Here is an 18436-nt window from a genome sequence, read left to right on the forward strand (position 1 = left end):
GGGGGTGGAATCAAGCAATCTTTTCCCAGCATTTGTGGTCTGATAAAAGCCGCCAAGGTCGGACCACCTGCGGGAGATTGCCGACTGTTTGCAGCACTCGTACCCGACGGACCACGTTTCAAGGATGCGCCGCCGTCAACGCCTTTCAGCATCTAAGCTCAATTATCTTCCTTCGCGGACTTCAACCCTCGGAAGGTTCATTGGAAGACGATGAACAAACCTGAAAAAACGACTTGGCATGGACAGCTTTTTGTTGGATTTTTGACTTGGTTCTTTACCCGGTTCTCCACTTTTTCACCAGTTGGTTTGTGAATTTGCAGAGTGGCTCGTAAACACAATGGGTCATTTTGTATAAAACAACCAAAACATTTGGGTCATTTTATTTCAGACAACCTAACCCTAACCCCCCCACCCAAAAAAAGATAATTTTGTACAAACAACCTAAAAAAAATTGGGTATTGTATTTCATTAAGACAACCCATTAAAAAATTGGGTCATTTTGTTTAAAACAACCCCCCAAAAAATGTGTTGGTTTTGAACAGAATGACCCATTTTTTAGGGTCTTGTTTTGCACAAAACTACTCAATTTTGGGGGGTGTTTTAAACATAATGACCTATTTTTTATGGGTCATTTTGTACAAAAACCTGCAAAATTTGGGTCATTTTGTTTTAAAAACCCCCATAAAAAATTAGGTCATTTTGTTTCTTTTTCTTAGAGAGGTCATTTTGTTTAAAACACCCCCAAAAAATGGGGTCGATTTGTTCAAAACAACCCCCCAGAAAATGTGTTGGTTTTGAACAGAATGACCCATTTTTTAGGGGGTTGTTTTGCACAAAACGACTCAATTTTGGGGGGAGTTTTAAACAAAATGACCTATTTTTCATAGGTCATTTTGTACAAAAACAACCTGCAAAATTTGGGTCATTTTGTGTTTAAAACCCCATTAAAAAATGTGGTCATTTTGTTGATTTTTTTCTTAGAGAGGTTATTTTGTTTAAAAGACCCCACACATTTTTTGTCGTTTTGTGCAAAAACAATCCCCCAAAAGGGGTCATTTTGGTTGAAAACAACCCATAAAGTTGGATCAAATTGACCCACGTAGTGGGATCGGTCCATTTTTGACCCCGATTGATTTATTTTTGACCCAAGTGTTTTTAGAGCGTTGAAACAATGACAGCCCCATTTTAGCCATCTCAGGTTGGAGTCCTTATAATTGGCTCATGTTTGCAGGCCGCTATCGATCCCATTGACTGACTCTTAGCCCCCTGCTCGCCGCAATCCTTTGCCCCCCCCCCCCCCCGCCCACCTCACCCCCACTCCCTCTCCAACGCCCTGACTTTGACACGCGGCATTATCGGTGCAGACTAACTGCTGGATCAATAGGTGAGTGCAGTCTATTGGCTGCAGTTTTCAGAGGAGAATCGCATCAGAATAGCAATGATTGCCGAGAGACGCCGACAAGCTTCTTGGTCCTCATCGTTGCTCATTTGACCGTTATTACAGCATGAATTCATACGGAACGATACTCATAATCACGTACGCTTGTCATTTTTCCCACACTCTGGGCTCAACTTCATCAAGCGGAAGCCCACTTACCTCTTTCAACCCCCTCATCTCTGCCCCCGGCGGTCATGCTAACGAAAGACGTACCCGCCACCGCCGCAAAACAGGCGAATCTCTGCCACGTCCGAGACGATGTTACTCACATCTGCTAGCCCCGCCTCCAGGATGCTGACATTGGCTTTCTTCTCCAGCGACGCTTTCTGTTCCACTGCAACCAGGAAAAGACCAAAAACAGAAGAAGCGTTAGTTCACCAAGCCTTGTGTATTTTTTCACCAGTTGGGGACGACGCATGCGGAATGGGACGGCGCCCACCCTCGGGTCCGAGGGCAAGGGAGGACGTGCCAAGTCGCCAACTCATCTCGACGCAAGAAGCCCCCCTCGTCGAAAGCTCCACCCACGTACCGCGACACGAAACATGCCGATGAGTATCGGAAGTCAGGCAGGATTGTCAAAACGACCAAGCGGATGCAAAAATTACCATTTTCTTACTCGTTGGGACGGAGGAGAAACATGAAACGCTGTGAAATGAGGTGGGCCTTCCGTCAAGATTGGCGGAAGGTCCGTCAATCCGTCAATGACAGACGCCTATTTTGTTGATGATTGACGGGAAATTAAAAAAATTTACCAATTGAGCAATGACGGATGGGTTTTTTCGTCCTTCAATGTAATCGTCAATCCGTCAATAAATTTGACAATCCGTCAATGACGGACGGCCATTTTGTTGACAATTGACAGGAAACTTTGAAAAATGGACCAATTTATCATTGCCGGAAGGGGTTTTCGTAATCGCCATCCGTCAATAAATTTGACAATCCGTCAATGACAGCATCCCCATTTTGCTGATAAACTGGCGAATTTACTTAATTGACTTAATACCTTTGAAAACACCTTTGCTACTTGCTGTCGACTGAAGATGACATCACCTGTGCTCAGAAAACAGTTTGCTTACAGGTGAGCCTTGATTGGTCGTGTTTTTAAACGTATTACGTGCACATGAAAACTAATGAAGATATCGTATTAATTTTGGACAAAATGTTAACTTTTTGCTGCTGAAAAGGGCTCAATGAGTCAATTATCCCTATAAGTTAGTTGACTTGGGTCTTGATTAAGTTCTGGACTAGGTTGACTTGGTTCTCAATATGGCTTTTGACTTGGTTAATGACATGATTTTTGGTATGATTCTCATCTAATAGGAATCGTATCGAGGCTTAGTTATTGACGAGCTTCTCGACTTGGTTTTTGCCACAGTTCTTGTCCTGGCTATTGACTTAACTCTCTCAATACGTCATAAGCTTCTTCTTTTTTTTATGCAAGAGTGTACCGGAGGATCTGGCACATCTTCTGACCGATGGATTAGGCTTGACTGCAATGTTATTGAAAAAGAAACGGCCAGCAGGTGGCAGCAAGTATAAGAACGGCCATTATCACGCAAGGATCTTCTTGTAGAAGAAGAGAAGCAGGAAGTGTAGATTGGGACTGGGAGTCGCGTCTGTCACTACTAGCGTGTTGTAGAGCAGCGCGGGGGGGGGGGGGGGGGGCAGACAGGAAGTAGAAAATAAGCGATCGGCAAAACAAAACAGTCTGCAGGGATTGCTTTTTGGCAAAAAAAATAAAATAAAAAATAAAAAAGCATCCTCATCGGCTCATCAAAGCATAACGGTGGAGTTGCTGCACGTCAAGGAACGACGCTCCGTTCGTCGAGCAAACGCACGGAGCAACCGTCGGGCGATGATCCGCCGGGTTAACGGCTCGTTTAGCCCATCACGTCGACCCCTGGACGACGGGACGCTGCGGCAGACCAGTCAATTGTTTATTTTGATGTGCAATAAACTGTTATCTTGTTATCAAAAGCACTTTTTGGAACGTTGTTTTATTGCATGAAAAAAATATTTAGATGTTTGAGCTGTCAAAAAGAAAAAAATTGTCACGTTAAAGTCAAAGTTGTGCTTGAAATGTTTCTTTTACAAAAAGCTCCTTTTCCACGTTTTTTTTTTTCTCAGGAATTGGAATTTCGACAAAACTTGGCTATATTCTAACGCTGATAACTAAAAAAACGGACAAAGATAGAAACACAATTCTTTTTTCTGATGAAAGAAGAGAGTCTAATCTTTCTTTTGGTATGTTCCATGTTTATATAGCAATAGAACACATTATTCTGTGAGCCTTGCAAGATCAGTCAAAATCCAGTAAAATGGCTGCTATTGAAGGGGTTGCTCCAATGAAAATGGCTGCGATTCATTGAGTTCATACGGTTTCTTGACTTGTTTGTGGACTAGGTTCTTGACTAGGTTCTTGATCTGTCTCGACTTAGTTCTCTACATGGTTCTTGACTTAAGTTACTAGGTTACTGACCTGGTACTTGATTTGGCTCTAGACTAGGTCCTTGAATAGGTTCTTGAATAAGTACTTGACTTGGCTCTTGACTTGGTTCTTGACATGGTTCTTGACTTGCTTCATCACCTTTTTTTTATGAAGTTCTTGACCAGGTTCTTGACCATGTTCTGGACTATCAGGTTATTGACCTAGGTCACAATTTAGTTCTGGACTAGGTTTCTGACTTGGTTCTTGAATAGGTTCTAGATTTGATTCTTGACTTGGCTCTTGACTTGGTTCGTGATCTGGCTCTTGACTTAGTTCCCTGCATGGTTCTTGACTTTGTTTTTGACTAAGTTGCTGACATGGTACTTGACATATTTTATGGTTTTTGACATATTTTAGACGGTTTGTGAATTGGGTGTTGACTAAGTTCAGGAATAAATTCTTGTCCAGATTCTTGACTTAGTTCTCGGCATGGTTCTTTATATAGTTCTTGACCAGGTTTGTGACTTGGATCTTGACCAGGTTCTGGACTATCAGGTTCTTGATGTAGGTCACACTTTAGGTTTCTGACTTGGTTCTTGAATAAGTTATAGATCTGATTCTTGACTTGGCTCTTGATCTGGTTCTTGACTTAGTTCCCTGCATGGTTCTTGACTCCGTTCTTAACTAAGTTGCTGACCTGGTACTTGTCTCGGCCCTGGACTAGGTCTATGAATAGGTTCTTGAATTAGTACTTGACTTGGTTCTTGATTTGGTTCATGACCACGTTCATTATGTAGTTCTTGAACAGGTTCTTGACTACCAGGTTCTTGACTTGGCCCGCGACTTGGTTCTTGACATATTTTAGATGAGGTTCGTGAATTGGTTTTGACTACGTTCAGGACTAGGTTCTTGGCCAGATTCTTGACTTAGTTTAGAATGTTGGCAAAGCAAAGGAAATGAAGTCTAATCAAATTATTTAGTGTTTCCCTCCTCCGGCAATATTCCATCTTTGCTTGTCGCAGAGTGTGAGAGTGAAAAAAAACCAGGCCCTTAGGAAGTCGGTGAAAAAAACGCTAATCTCATTTGTACACGGAAGGCCGCTGTTATTTTCCCTCCAAAACACACAGAGGCGCTTCATTTGTCACGCGGGCCAACCCTGTCCCGAGCTGTGCTTTATGTTAACTCAATGTAAGCCGGGAGCCGAGAGGGGAAAACACAGTCAGAAACGGCTCATTTTTCACTCCGGACAAAAGGGAAGGCCCCGGCCGGGCAGAATGAAGCGCTGCCAGCACCACTGGCTCATTATTTCCGCCATTAAGAACCGGGGCCGCCCCCGCGAACCCCCCGCGGCCTTGCCGCCGCATCTCAGGAGTCGCATAATGAGAAGAAAACAACGGCCATCCCTCAAACGCTGAGGCGGGGAGGACGTAAGCGGGCAAAAGGGGGGGACGTAGCGCTGTACTGTCGCCGCGGCGACAGCAGGGATGTAATCACATTAGTTGATCACCGCAGCCGAGGTCCAAGAGAATATAAATGACGGGTGGTGAAGCCTCGCGTCTTAGCACCTTGCTGGTGTCGACTCCATCGTTGAAATACAACTTTTATTGAATATCACACCACGACAAGACATTTTTTGGTGGATCTGATTCTCAAAAAACATTGGTAATTTTTGCTTGGATATTTTTTCTGAAATATATTCAAAACAAATATGAAGTAAAGTAAATACTATCGGATCGGAACTTGGTACTCAAGTGACTCGGACCCGGGTGCATAAAAATCTGTAGTTTTTCAAATAATATTAATAAATTTATAGTAACTTTCATGATAGTAACATTTTAATAATTTATCTTATAATAGATTATCTACCCCTGTTGCAATAGTAAGCATCCTTGAATGGGGGACGTAAATGTTGTATTTTTTCTTCAATTAGATTAGATGCATTTATTTTTATTTTACTCCTAATAGTACAGTACACTTGTTGGGACAAGTCTCCCAATACTTTTATCCATTCTCCACATTTCCTTAACTTTGTTGGTGTGCCAATACTTTTGTACAAATTAATTGATCTTTTATGTTGCACTTTTAAAAATTATTTATATTAATATTACGGCCCGACCAATTAATTGGCAGATTTTTCTTTTAACGTTCACTTGTATGTGTCCTAATGCTTCTGTAGGGCTGCCTGATGATGAAGAAAATATTAATCACGATTAATTTGGTAATAATTCAAATCACGATTGGGACAATCATTTGTTTTTTGGTACAAAACAAGAAACATTTCAAACGTAAAAAATATTAAGATAAATAGATTTCTTTGAAACGCAATATAATTACGCAAGTTTCTTTTGGACCAAACAAGATTTATTAGTTATTTTTAAAATAAAATAAAAGTGGTACAAATATATACATTTAAACAACTCAAAATTAGTATTAATAATTTTTTACTTGTTTACGATTGTGCCAATTTTGTAATTGTGGAGTGTAATAATTGAAATTGTAATTGAATTTTGATTAATTGCACAGTCTTATGCTTCTGTATATTATATTCATGTCTGTGTCCCAATACTTTAGTTCAAAAGTGAAATTTTACCGCTACAGGTAAAGTTGCAAAATCAAAGACTTTCTGAGCTTTTTTCTTTCTTTTTTTTTTTTTTTACAAATCATGTCTGCCGCCTGAGGGCTTGTTTTCTTTTCTTCTCGCCACCGCCGAGCGCAAACAACAACATCGTGGACATCATCAGCGGCGCCCGCAGGCACGCTTAGTGAACGTTAAAAGATCCCGACCGGCGCCGCATCTCATCCTGCGGGTCTTCGTTAGCTGCAACTGATCGAATGATTTGATCTATAAAAAAATAAAAAATACATCTAAAAAAGCTGCCTCGATGTCATCTGTCTTCGAACCTGTGTCCCGGCGCGTTGTCGCCTGCAGGAGTGCCGGCGGCTGCAATGGCACAAATTCAAAGTGCGACTGAGTGTAATCCAGGAATGATGTCACCATGCTGACAGTGACCACTAGTTTTACGGCAGACCAGCTCGTCTGCGTAAAAGGTACCGACACAGAATGGAGGGACAATAACCACCCAGAAAATTTTTGTTAGCCTGGACTTTTGTGGAAGGGTTGGTTCATGTGAAAGACACTGAGACAAAGTTTTCAAATTTTCTGGTAGCCCCTTCAACACTGTCAATGTTGCCTTTTTCCATTGGTGCTGGCATGTGTGAAAGGCTCTGACAAGGAAAGGAGGAACAAAGGGCGCAAATTAATTTCCTATTAGCTCTTTTTAAACTGTTCATCAAAGTTGGCCCAGCAATTTCCTCGTATCCCCTTTCACGCTTCCTGCACAAAAAGATTTTTCATGATTCGATTGTCACTGTGAAAGGTACCGACATGGAATGGAGGGACAAGGACCACACAGTAATTCCATGTTTGTGTAGACTTTTTGCAGAATTGTTGGTTTGTGTGAAAGGTACAGGGGCAAAATGTTCAAGTTTTCTGGTAGCCCCTTCCACATGTTAAAGTTGCCTCTTTTTTTTTTACATTTCCTTTCTACACTGTTCATCACTGCTTGCATCCCCTTTCACACTGTCTGCCCAAACCGCCGATTCGCTTGTCTGTATGAAAGGTACTGACATGGAAAAAAACTGATTTTCCTGATTCACTTGTCGATGTGCATGGTATCAACACTGATTGTGGGCATCACAGTGACCCTGCAATTTCCTGATAAACCATTTCACACTGCCTGTCAAAGCCAGACATTTCCCGATTCACTAGGCTGTGTGAAAGGTACTGGCAGGTTGAAAAGAACCACCTGCCAGTGTTATGGAAAAGCCCCTTTCACACTGCCTGCCAAACCTGTCTAGATTTCCTGTGTGAAAGGTTGATACCTTTCACACAGGAAATCTAGACAATGGGGGGACGAGAGCAACTCGTTCTTGTAGCCCTTTCACACTGTCAATCAAACTCAAGTTTGGCAGCATTGTTGGTACATGTGAAAAGTAACAAAGTGGGAATTTCCTCGTAACACCTTTTACACTGCACAAAAAAAGACAGTTTTTTTCAAAGTCTCTCATCTGTTTGTAAAGACTTTTATTATAAAATGTGTAGATTATATTAATTATATAATTCTTTAAAAACAATATTTTTAAAACCATTTTAAGTTTCTTACATTTAAAAAATATTTATGTATAGGAAAAACGGTATAGATTATAAAAGAATGAACACACTTTCAGCAAGGAAAATATATTTTTTAGTGTTTTTCATAATGTAAAAAAATTAATGAAATGTAAATAAAATGATAAAATATTTTTTTAATAAATGCAAAAAATGGTGGATAAAATTATATAAATTACAAAAATAAAAATAGATTAATTTGGGAATCTTTTGTTATAAAATATGTAATCAAGATTATATATTCAACAAATTATTTTTAAAATGTTATAAATTCACACATTTTAAAGTTTTGTTTTCAAAAGCTGTAAAATTGTAAAATATTTGATTGTATTTCATTTTTATATATAGAATGTTACGTTAAAGTTAAAGCTACTGATGGTAGAATATTCCATTTCGATTCGCTACTGCCACCTGCTGACGAAAAATTAAACTGCACATACCATTCTTCACATACACACCACACGCACATTACGTCACATCCGCAGACAGGGCGCGGGAAATTCGAACCCGATTCCAGTCTGAAAACGATTGGCCAGAGGCTTGCAGGAGTACCCATTGTGAACAGCTAAGGTGTTAATCTACTAATTAGAAGGCATTTCACTCACAAATGGTCAAATAACAAGCTTATTCTAAAGTTATTTTTGGGGGGAAAAAGTTCCATATTGCAGCTTGAATTAATACAATAAAATAAAATAAAGCATATTTAAATAAATACAAAAACAAGAGAATATCAATCTTATGTGTTTGAATTATTTCATAATTATCACTCTATAAATAAACTAAATTCAAACAATTGCCGCAAGCAAGATTTCTCCTTCCACCTTCTTCTTCTCCGCCCGTCATGACTAGGCCCCACGGCGCCAACAGGTGGCCCGGCATCCACACTGCAACACGACTCATCGTGTCTTCAAAGGCAGGCACGCATTATCTTTTCACGTTCATCTCGACCAGCGGCTGCTCTGCTCTCAATGGCAGCCGCCGATAAATAATATCAAAGCTGAAAGATCTCTTTATGATGCAAAACACACGCACACGAGAAGAAGAAGAAGAAAAAGAAAGGTGGGGTTTGCCGCACAGGATATTGAACCTTAAGCAGCTGAAAAAACAACACACGTCTTTCATCAGACGCACATTAAAGTGCAAACACGGCCGGGCGACAAAGAAGAAGAGATTACCAATAACACACACACACGGTCAGGTTATGTAACTCTCATAGGCAATACAAGAAGCTATTTACACTTCAAGGTGCTAATGCAACACTTAGCTCCATGTTATTGCCACCGAAGCAGTCACACACACAAAATACAAGTGTGTGTGTGTGTGCGTGTGTGTGCGCGTAGGAAATTGTAATCACTTTTCCAAACATTGCCTCGACATTTCTCGTGAGAATTCCCGTCATGAACTCATTGACTCGCAGCCATTTTCACTGAAGCAACCCCCTTCGCTCATTGGCTGTTTTGCTGGATTGTGACTGATGTCGCAAGGCCCACCGAATATTGTGTTCTATTGCTATAAAAACATGGAAGCTAGCAAAAGAAAGATTAGAGTCCCTCCTTTCGTCTATTTCCGTTTTACAGCAATTAGCAATAGAATACAGCAAAGTTTCATCGTTGTTCTCAAATCCGTTTAGAATAGTGGGGGAAATAGCTAATTGCAACATGGCCCTGGTTGATCTCTTATACTCTGCTGCCACCTGCTGGTCGTTTTTGTAATAACTACCATTGCTTCAACCGTTCTCTTCAGTTCAGAGGCTGCATCAAAAGCCTTCTGTTGGCTCTAGCATAAAAAACGTTTTTAAAAAAACGTATATAAATACGTACACACAAGCACGTTGCGCGCACACAGACACACACACACGTGTGTTTTACTATCTTTGTGGGGCCATCTCATTGACATAATGCATTTCCTAGCCCCTTCGCCTAACCCCAACCATCCAAAATGATGGCCTACCCCTAATCCTTACCCTAACCTCAACCAAAACCCAATTCAAACCCCAAACTCTAAAACCAAGTCTTGACCCTCAAAAAGAGGTCTAAACTTGTGGGCCCCAGCAAAATGGCCCCACATGGACGGGTGGGCCCCACAACTCTGTGAAATCCCGAAATGTTGGCCCCACTATGAAACAAACACACACACACATTCAAATCCCAAACACACAAAGACACTACCACACAAAGACGCAGGCACACATACAAAGACACACATGGACAAACACAAAAATCAGCCAGCCAGCAAAATTCTAAATATATTTTCCCAAAAATTCTCTATTGATTGCCGGTAAGACTAAGTCAAGTCAAGTCAAGTTTATTTATATAGCCCTTAATCACACAGTCTGAAAGGGCTTCACATGCCCGCAATTGACAAATAGCAACGACATCCCCTAATCGAACCACAAGAGGGCAAGGAAAAACTCACCAATAAAAAAACAGGCAAAAAATGAGAAATCTTGAGAAGGGACCGCAAATGTGGTAATCCCCCTTTCAGGAGTTGTTAACAGAAACAATTGGGACCTCTCAGAGGTCGTTGCTCGGGCCCTAACTAGAGCTGCAAGCAGCGACATTCACCACCCGTTTCCACATATAATGACCGACTGTAGTGCTGTGAATCGAATATTTTTAGAATCGATTAATCTTTCGATTATTCAATCGATTATTTGACTAATCTGATTCATTTTAATTAAAAGTGTTTTACCAAAAAAAAAAAAATCCCGATTACTGTTTATTAACCAGTGATTTGTATCGTATTCGTATAGTGATTTTTTTTTTTTTTTACCGGGTCGGTCATTTTTTCACAAAATAAAAACAGATGTTTGCAAATGTCTTATTTTGATTAAACACAGAAGATTATCAGTCTTCTTTCATGAAGGACCACATAAATCAGTGAACAATTGTTAAGCTGAAATCAGAGGATTTGGACAATTTTTAATTAAAAAACGATTGGCTCCAAACGATTACTCGATTATTAAATTAGATGTCGATTAATTTCATAATCGATTACTTGTCGATTAATTTTGCCAACCGATTCAAACCATTCCAACATCCATCCATCGATTGCACATCTTTTTCCATGTCATTCGAAATAATTCCACATCATTCCACATGATCTATCCTAAATGTTTTTGTCATTCAGCCTTTCCGCCATTTCTTGCAAATGTCTACTTGTTTTTGTTGCCTTGTGAAAAAAAGATGGCGAGTAATGTGTGGCTCCTGGAGGAGGATGAGAGCAAGAGAGGTGGGGGGGGGGGGTCCTCTCCGCGAGTGCGGCGATAATCAAGGACGGCGCCCTGGAGAGGAGCCAATCAGTCCACCCCGCCGCCACATCTCATCAAGCGCAGAGCAGGACGGTGAAAAACGAGCAGGCGAGCTCATCAGAACAGCGGCGAATGTCAACATTTGCTTTGTGACGTCACAGGAAGCGAGACCTCCACCGGCTCGTGACTAATTCATTAGCCGCCGCTAATCACGGCCGCCGTTTCATTAGCAGCCAGGAGATTACCAACTTCCACGTCCACTACTCTCCGTGAAAAAGAAATGGAAATGATTCAGTGCGCACGGCAGGCCACTTCCTGCTGGGATTACGTCGTTATCAATTACGGGCGGGGCAGGCGGGGGGGGGATTGAAATGAGATTATGAATAATAAAGCCGAGAGGCACCTTGACGCCGTACTGTCACTGTGGAGCGGAGGGATATGCTGCAACTCACTTACCAAAAATTGGATTGAGCGCATATTTAATAACACCCCAAAAAAAAGGATTTCTATAGAAATTATGAATGGATGTTGTAGACTAAAATGCTGCAAAAGTTATTAAAATGTAAATTTTTCATTTGAGGCTGAAAAAAAAATGATACCGTATTTTTTGGACTGTAAGTCGCACTTTTTTTCATAGGTTGGCTGTTCCTGTGACTTCTACTCTAGAGCAGTGGTTCTAAAATGGGGGTACGTGTACCCGAGGGTACGTGAAGGCACTCCAGGGGGTACGTGAGACTTTGAAATATATTTTAAAACGCATCTCCCCCATACCAGAATGGTTTGACCCAACTTGTCATATGCCACCTAGAATTTTACCTGTCAATCACTTGAAAACTTTATTTAAAATTCGGTTATTTATTTGTAGAACGGAGCTTTACTATGATCCCAAAAGATGACACTTTATGTTGATAATAATTTGTATGCGCACAAATCTTTATGTATGACCAAACTATTTATTTATTTAACTTATACCTTTTTATTTTAAAATGGTTCAAGAGACCGCATCAATACAAACGGAATTCCAAAGTTTAATAAATCAGACAATGAAGGCACAGCACTCTTTTAAGTTTTATTTTTAAGTTGTTTTTTTCCCCAATCTGAAATGCTTTGCGCTGGTTAGGGGGTTAAAAATATTTCACAGGGGTTACGTCACTGAAAAACGGTTGAGACTCGTTGCGCTAAAGCGACATATATTAAAAATATATATACCAGGAAATATAATTTCACAGACAGCCACCAGAGGGCACTCTAGATTTATATTATTTATTTATTTATTTATAGTACTACTATATATACCGTATTTCCACGACCATAAGGCGCACCGTATTATAAGGCGCAGTCTTCAGTTATGGTTTACATTTCTGTATTTAACACACACACATAAAGTGCTATTGGACGCAGACATTGTAAAACGTATGCTATCTTGAAACATACGGTAGCGTGTTTTCACGCTAAAACATACGCTAGCATAAATTTGCTAGCAAGCATGCTCGCGCATGTTTTGAAAATGGCGGCGGGAGCAAAACTGAGTTGGGTTGTACTTCATTGAAGTGAGAAAAGAGTTCACACATATATCCACGCATATATTCTGTATAATTGTAATGTACTTTTTTTTTTTTTACAACTCGGGTAACCAAGTTTGTGCACTGACTAGCGGTTATTAGACTCTGGTCAGGTCAGGTTGAACCGACCACAACCGAGAACCAAGGACGAAGGGAGGTGCGGATGTGGTCAAAGTAAACATGTTTTTCTCAGTTGAATAAAAAGTCTCCGATGTTTTCTATGTACTCGACGTTTATGATGTGATCTTTGATAAAAACTCCCGTACAAGAAGAGACGGGAGAGATTTGCACCAATTCACGCTTGGTCTCATTTCTCCTTGCCAGTATCTCACTGAGTGTCCGTGTCAATTTATCTATAAACTTCTCACTTGTCCTGGTGGGGGTGCGGTTCTCCCATAACTTTTTAAATTGGTCCTTTGAGCCGGATATAAAGCATTTAACAAAGTACTATTGTTACTTTTGATCAATCCTAATCCACAAATCCCTCAAAGTCCTTATCTTCTGTATCCGAAATGAACAGCTGGGCAAGTCCTCCATCAAAAACGCCAGCTTCCCTCTCATCATTATCTGAGCCAGTCTCGTTACCGCGCGGCTCCTCAGAAATAATGCCGGCTTTTGCAAAAGTTCCAACAACAGTGCAAGCAGACACGTTAGCAGCCGAAGTATGCGCAATCCATTCACAAATTGCGGCGTAACTCGCTCCACTGCCTCCCAGTCTATAATCACCATAGGTGGCAGTTTCTTAAAGTGAAAGCACCAAGGCGTTATCTTTTAGTTGACTCTTTCGGGGTTGGTTCTCATCATGCCTGCCAGTCCTCAACCAGGGCCACATTTCCTGTATATGCGCAATGTGTCCGCGGAAATGCTCAGTCAGTCAAGCGGAGCGCTTACCGAACAGCAATTTGGTGCGCACAAAAGGTGCATTATCAGGCGCAGCGTAAATTTTTGAGAAAATTTAAGACTTTTAAGTGCGCCTTATGGCCGTTAAAATACAGTACTTAATGCGACTTATACTCCAGTGCGACTTATGCCTGTTTTTTTCTTCCTAATTATGCATTTTTGGCCTAGTGCGACTTATAGTCCGGAAAATACAGTACGGTAATTAAACTTTTACGCATAATCGGGATTTTTTTTTTTAGGCTGACACGATTTTGGGACTGATGCAGATTCCAGAATAACATTACAAGAAAAATACACAACAAAAATAATGTGTCTTACGACAACAAATGTATGTCCTATAGTATCATTTTAACAATTTTTTAAAATTATTTTTATTACTATTATTATTTTTTTTACCTTCTTAATCTTTGCCTTATTTATGTTCTACTGTGCAAAAGTGCGCGCGCGGGGGACGAAGATTGTCAAAAAAACAGATGTAAATTCCTGATATCAGCCGATTGATTGCCCGGGCCCTCTTAAAAAGTTAGCTAAAATAATTCAAGGTTTTTACGTTAGCTTTTATGTAATGAACATTTTACTGTAATTATTATTACAGTACAGAAGAAAGTGCAAAGATAAGAATTGATTGATACTTTTTTCTGAAACACCCGTCAGAAATTTGACCAAAATGTTGATTATTGTTTTCCAAAAAGGAATCAAATATTTGCTAATGTCTTAGTTGTATTGAACACAAACAAAATCAGTTTGCATTCACGGAAGACAAAAGAAATCTCAAAAATGTTACTGTTGAGCGGCTGAAATTAAAAGAATTTCGATCATTTCAAGTTGAACAAGGTCACTAAGCAACGCATCGATTACCAAAATAGCAATCGCTTAATTGTTGCAGCTCTAGTTATAACCTACATATCTACTGCATAGATGCTATTCATTAGCGTGTCTACGGTGATTGCCATTATGCGTTAGCATTACGCTAGCAGACTTTAAGGCTGTCGACTTCACCATAGTCCAAACAATGACCTGTATCTCAAAAAACTTGTCAGCCAGGTCACTGGCTGATGTCAAGGCACCACCTTAAATCCATTCTTCCTTCTCAAATGAAGGTCTCACGACGTTGGCCGTCTTCAAACGCCGCACAAGGGGAGCCAATGACAATTTGACGGCGTTTGTTGCGCATATATTTTCTCTTCATGCACACGAGGACGACAAGGAGGCAAAGTGGGCGAGATGAAACATTACTGGGACGGAAATTACATTTGGCATTTTGACTTTGGCTTGATCAAGTCTGAAGGTCGGACTGGCAGCATCCATGAAGCCACTGGGACGAGACCCAAAGTTGCCGAGTCAACAATAATTTTTGACACATGGACGCCATTTCATTGGTTGAAGGCAGCTCGTCGCAATCCTGAGCCAACAGCAGCCAACTTAACGTACTTTAATAGGCGGTCGCCTGTCAGAATAAATGTACATAAGTTATCCCATATTTACTCTTATAGTATTGCAAATAATTTATTTATTCAGCAGTATAACCTTGTTTGAATCATGAAGTCTGTCTGTGAAGAAGAGAAGAGCGTGAGAAAGAGCATGACTCCTTATTCTGCAGCTGCAGAACAGGAACTGTGCTCTTATCACAAGATAAGAATAGTAAGGAAGATCGTGTCTGTAAAAAAAATTACTTTTCTTTTTAATCTTTTTATCTTAATTGCAGTATTTCTATTGTTGTTGGAGCGTTGAAGGCAAAGACTTCTGTATTATTATCTGCGCAATGACTCATAAATGCTATGGTTTTAGTGTTGCTGCTGTGAGCCCCCCTTCCCTTTAGAGCAGCTACTGCAGTGTAACTAGGGAACGCCCTGTAAAAAAATAAAAAGTGTGCCTCAGAGCGGGTAGGAGGTTCTCCTCGCGAGCAAAAAGAATCAATGTCTTACTTCTATGTCTGTTGTTTATTAAATGTTCTAGGTTGACTGAACCCCCCACATCACTCACCGGGCCTTTATGAGCTACACACATTCAAAGTCACAGATGGCTAGACGACGGCGACTCCAAGTGGACAAAGATAACACCCTGTAACTCACATGCAGATTTTAAATTGCTTGTATTTACCCCTCAGCTGCCTTAAGTGCTAAATGTTCCGCTTGCTTCCCTGACCCTGACCTCCAGGCTACCCTCGAGGGCCCGTTCCCACGGTATCCCCCTTTTGCCCCCTCCCCAATATGAGGTCAGCACGTTGCTGCCCACGACCCCCGTGGAGCCCAACAATGGCAGCGGTTTCATTAACTTTAACCCCCGAGGGTGCGTCCAAGGTCACCGTTGAAAGTGATCATATTTAATATTCACTCATTTACATGACATATATGATTATTTGCATTTTTCCACGATTTGACACATCTATGAAAAGACAAATGCAAGCTTTCACCTCAAATAGTGCTTTCAGTAAATTACCAACATCTTTGAATTAATACATTTTCATTATATTATTATTACATTGCTAAAAGAATATCATTAAATCAAGTGAGAGCTATTACATTATTTTTACATTATTACATTGGTTTAAAGTAGTGCTGTCAAAGTTAAAGCGTTAACTGATTAATTAATCATATTAATTATGAAAATTGATTATCCTTAAGCGTGACAGCGGATGGCTGCGTTTTAAGCTAGCACGGGTTGTGTTTGAGCAATAAACATAAATTACATGCATTAAAGTAAAGCATTTAATAAATGTTTGCGTATCACATTTAGAATATTTGTTCATGTCAAGTAATTAACTGGTTAGAAAAAGAGGATGAGCGTAAGCAGTGGCTCCAAAAATGTTGAAGACGTCCTCATAACGTTAAAGGTCAAAAGAATCAACACATAACTGGTGCTCTTCAAATTTGGCGGGAATTTTTTTTTTGATTAAAAAAGCCTTTTTTACTAAGCAGTTAATCGTGATTAATCAAAATTCTAAGATGTGATTAATCTGATTTAAAAAAAAATTGTTTGACAGCTCTAGTTTAAAGTTTATTTCAAATTATTACCTTATCTGAAATTATTGTTTGTTACTTATTAGTGTTTTTACATTATTACATCGTTATTTCATGATCACACTACATTGTCATTACGTTATGACATTTCTATTACATTATCATTAAATGGGATATCATCACTATTATGACATTGTAAATATTGATCACATTATTTTAATAGCTATTACATTATCATTACTAAAATATTACATTATCAATACATGATGTTATGCATTATTGTTACATTACATTTTGCATTTGGTTTACATTATTACATAACATTGCATTATCACTACATTACATAGTTTTTAAATGTTGTTTATTGAACATCTAAATAAATAACAGAAACATTTTAGAAAAAGTGAAAAAGTATTTTTTTTTTTTAAAGATTCAAAGGAACGGTTTACAGATCCGTTTTAAATGATTATATTATGACGTCGTCATTACATTGTTGACATACATAATACTATAATGTTATCCTTACTTACATTACATGATAATAGCGTTATTACTGATCCTTACATTCCTATTACATTGTTATCTTATTATATTGCTATTATTTATTTATTTTTTTAATATTTTTTTTTAATTATATACATATATATACATATGTATATATATATATATATATATATATATATATATACATATATACTATTTTATTTATTTTTGTATGTGGGTGAGTATGTGTATGTGCGTGCGTGCGTGCGTGCGTGCGTGCGTGTATTTGTTAGCTCACCAAAAACCTATTAGAAAAAATCTCATACCGTTCACCTAAACCGAACACCAGGAGACCCGAGGGGACCGAAGAAAACCAAGGAAGGTGAAATCCAGCACCGACCAGACACCACCCACCGGGCCATATTGCTATTATGACTACATTATTACATTATCGTTTCATACTTGCATTGCTGTTACGCAATGATTTTCTTCTCTTCATTCTCTCTATGGATATTTCTGAACCGAGATAAGCAAAAAAGATCCCTATACGTTTAGCTCTCGGATCGTTCAGAACTTTTATTTCCTCAAAATAAACGCACACGCGCGCATGCACACGCACGCACACACACACACACACACACACACACACACCCACACCCACACACACACCCACACCCACACACACACACACGCACATCACAATAATTGAATTTATTTTCACAGATTTTTTCAAATGATATCAATATTCTGACCTACCAGCCACTCGCGCCACGTCGGCCGTGCTGACGTTTTGCCGGTTGTGTTTCACTTTGAAGGTGACAGCAGGGCCCACCACCCTGACAAAAAAAAAAAAAAAAAATACTCAATTGCAAAGATTCCATTAGGTCATCAATATTTGCTTTTTCATAAGGGCAAAAAAAACAACAACAAAGCAAATATGAATTGATCACAATTGATGAGTGTAACTGCTCCATCTTGTGGTCAAGTTGGAAATTGTGACTTCAATCCAATAAATGGCATCAAAACACAGAAATATTTTTTGCTACTTTATTTTAAAAAAAAAAAAAAAAAGCTTGTTCAAACTCTAAGTTTTGCTCACAACACAAACCCCCCCCCCCCCCCCCCCCAAAAAAAGCGTGTTTTTACAGCCTTGGTGGTGGTCCTGGTCGATGGGGAGTGGCCATTTTGCACTTTCCGCGGCGGGCGGCAAATAACTCAGAAGCCAGCAAAAGTGTGCGTGCGTGTGG

General features: G+C 39.7%; 1 protein-coding gene across 2 annotated transcripts in view; it reads right to left on the reverse strand.

Moving 5' to 3' along the window:
* Positions 1-18436, reverse strand: part of LOC147180417 (receptor-type tyrosine-protein phosphatase N2-like) — a 92219-nt gene that overhangs the window by 51119 nt on the left and 22664 nt on the right. For both annotated transcript variants that reach the window (XM_086071445.1, XM_086071454.1), the window contains 2 exons: positions 17946-18025; positions 1708-1772 (listed from right to left, as the gene is read on the reverse strand). In XM_086071445.1, the coding sequence (XP_085927571.1) occupies positions 1708-1772; positions 17946-18025 (145 nt within the window). The remainder of the gene's footprint in view (positions 1-1707; positions 1773-17945; positions 18026-18436) is intronic.

Source organism: Leptonotus elevatus, chromosome 1 (assembly GCF_054856555.1).
Source record: "Leptonotus elevatus isolate MCC_2025b chromosome 1, RoL_Lele_1.0, whole genome shotgun sequence".
Lineage (NCBI taxonomy): Eukaryota > Metazoa > Chordata > Actinopteri > Syngnathiformes > Syngnathidae > Leptonotus > Leptonotus elevatus.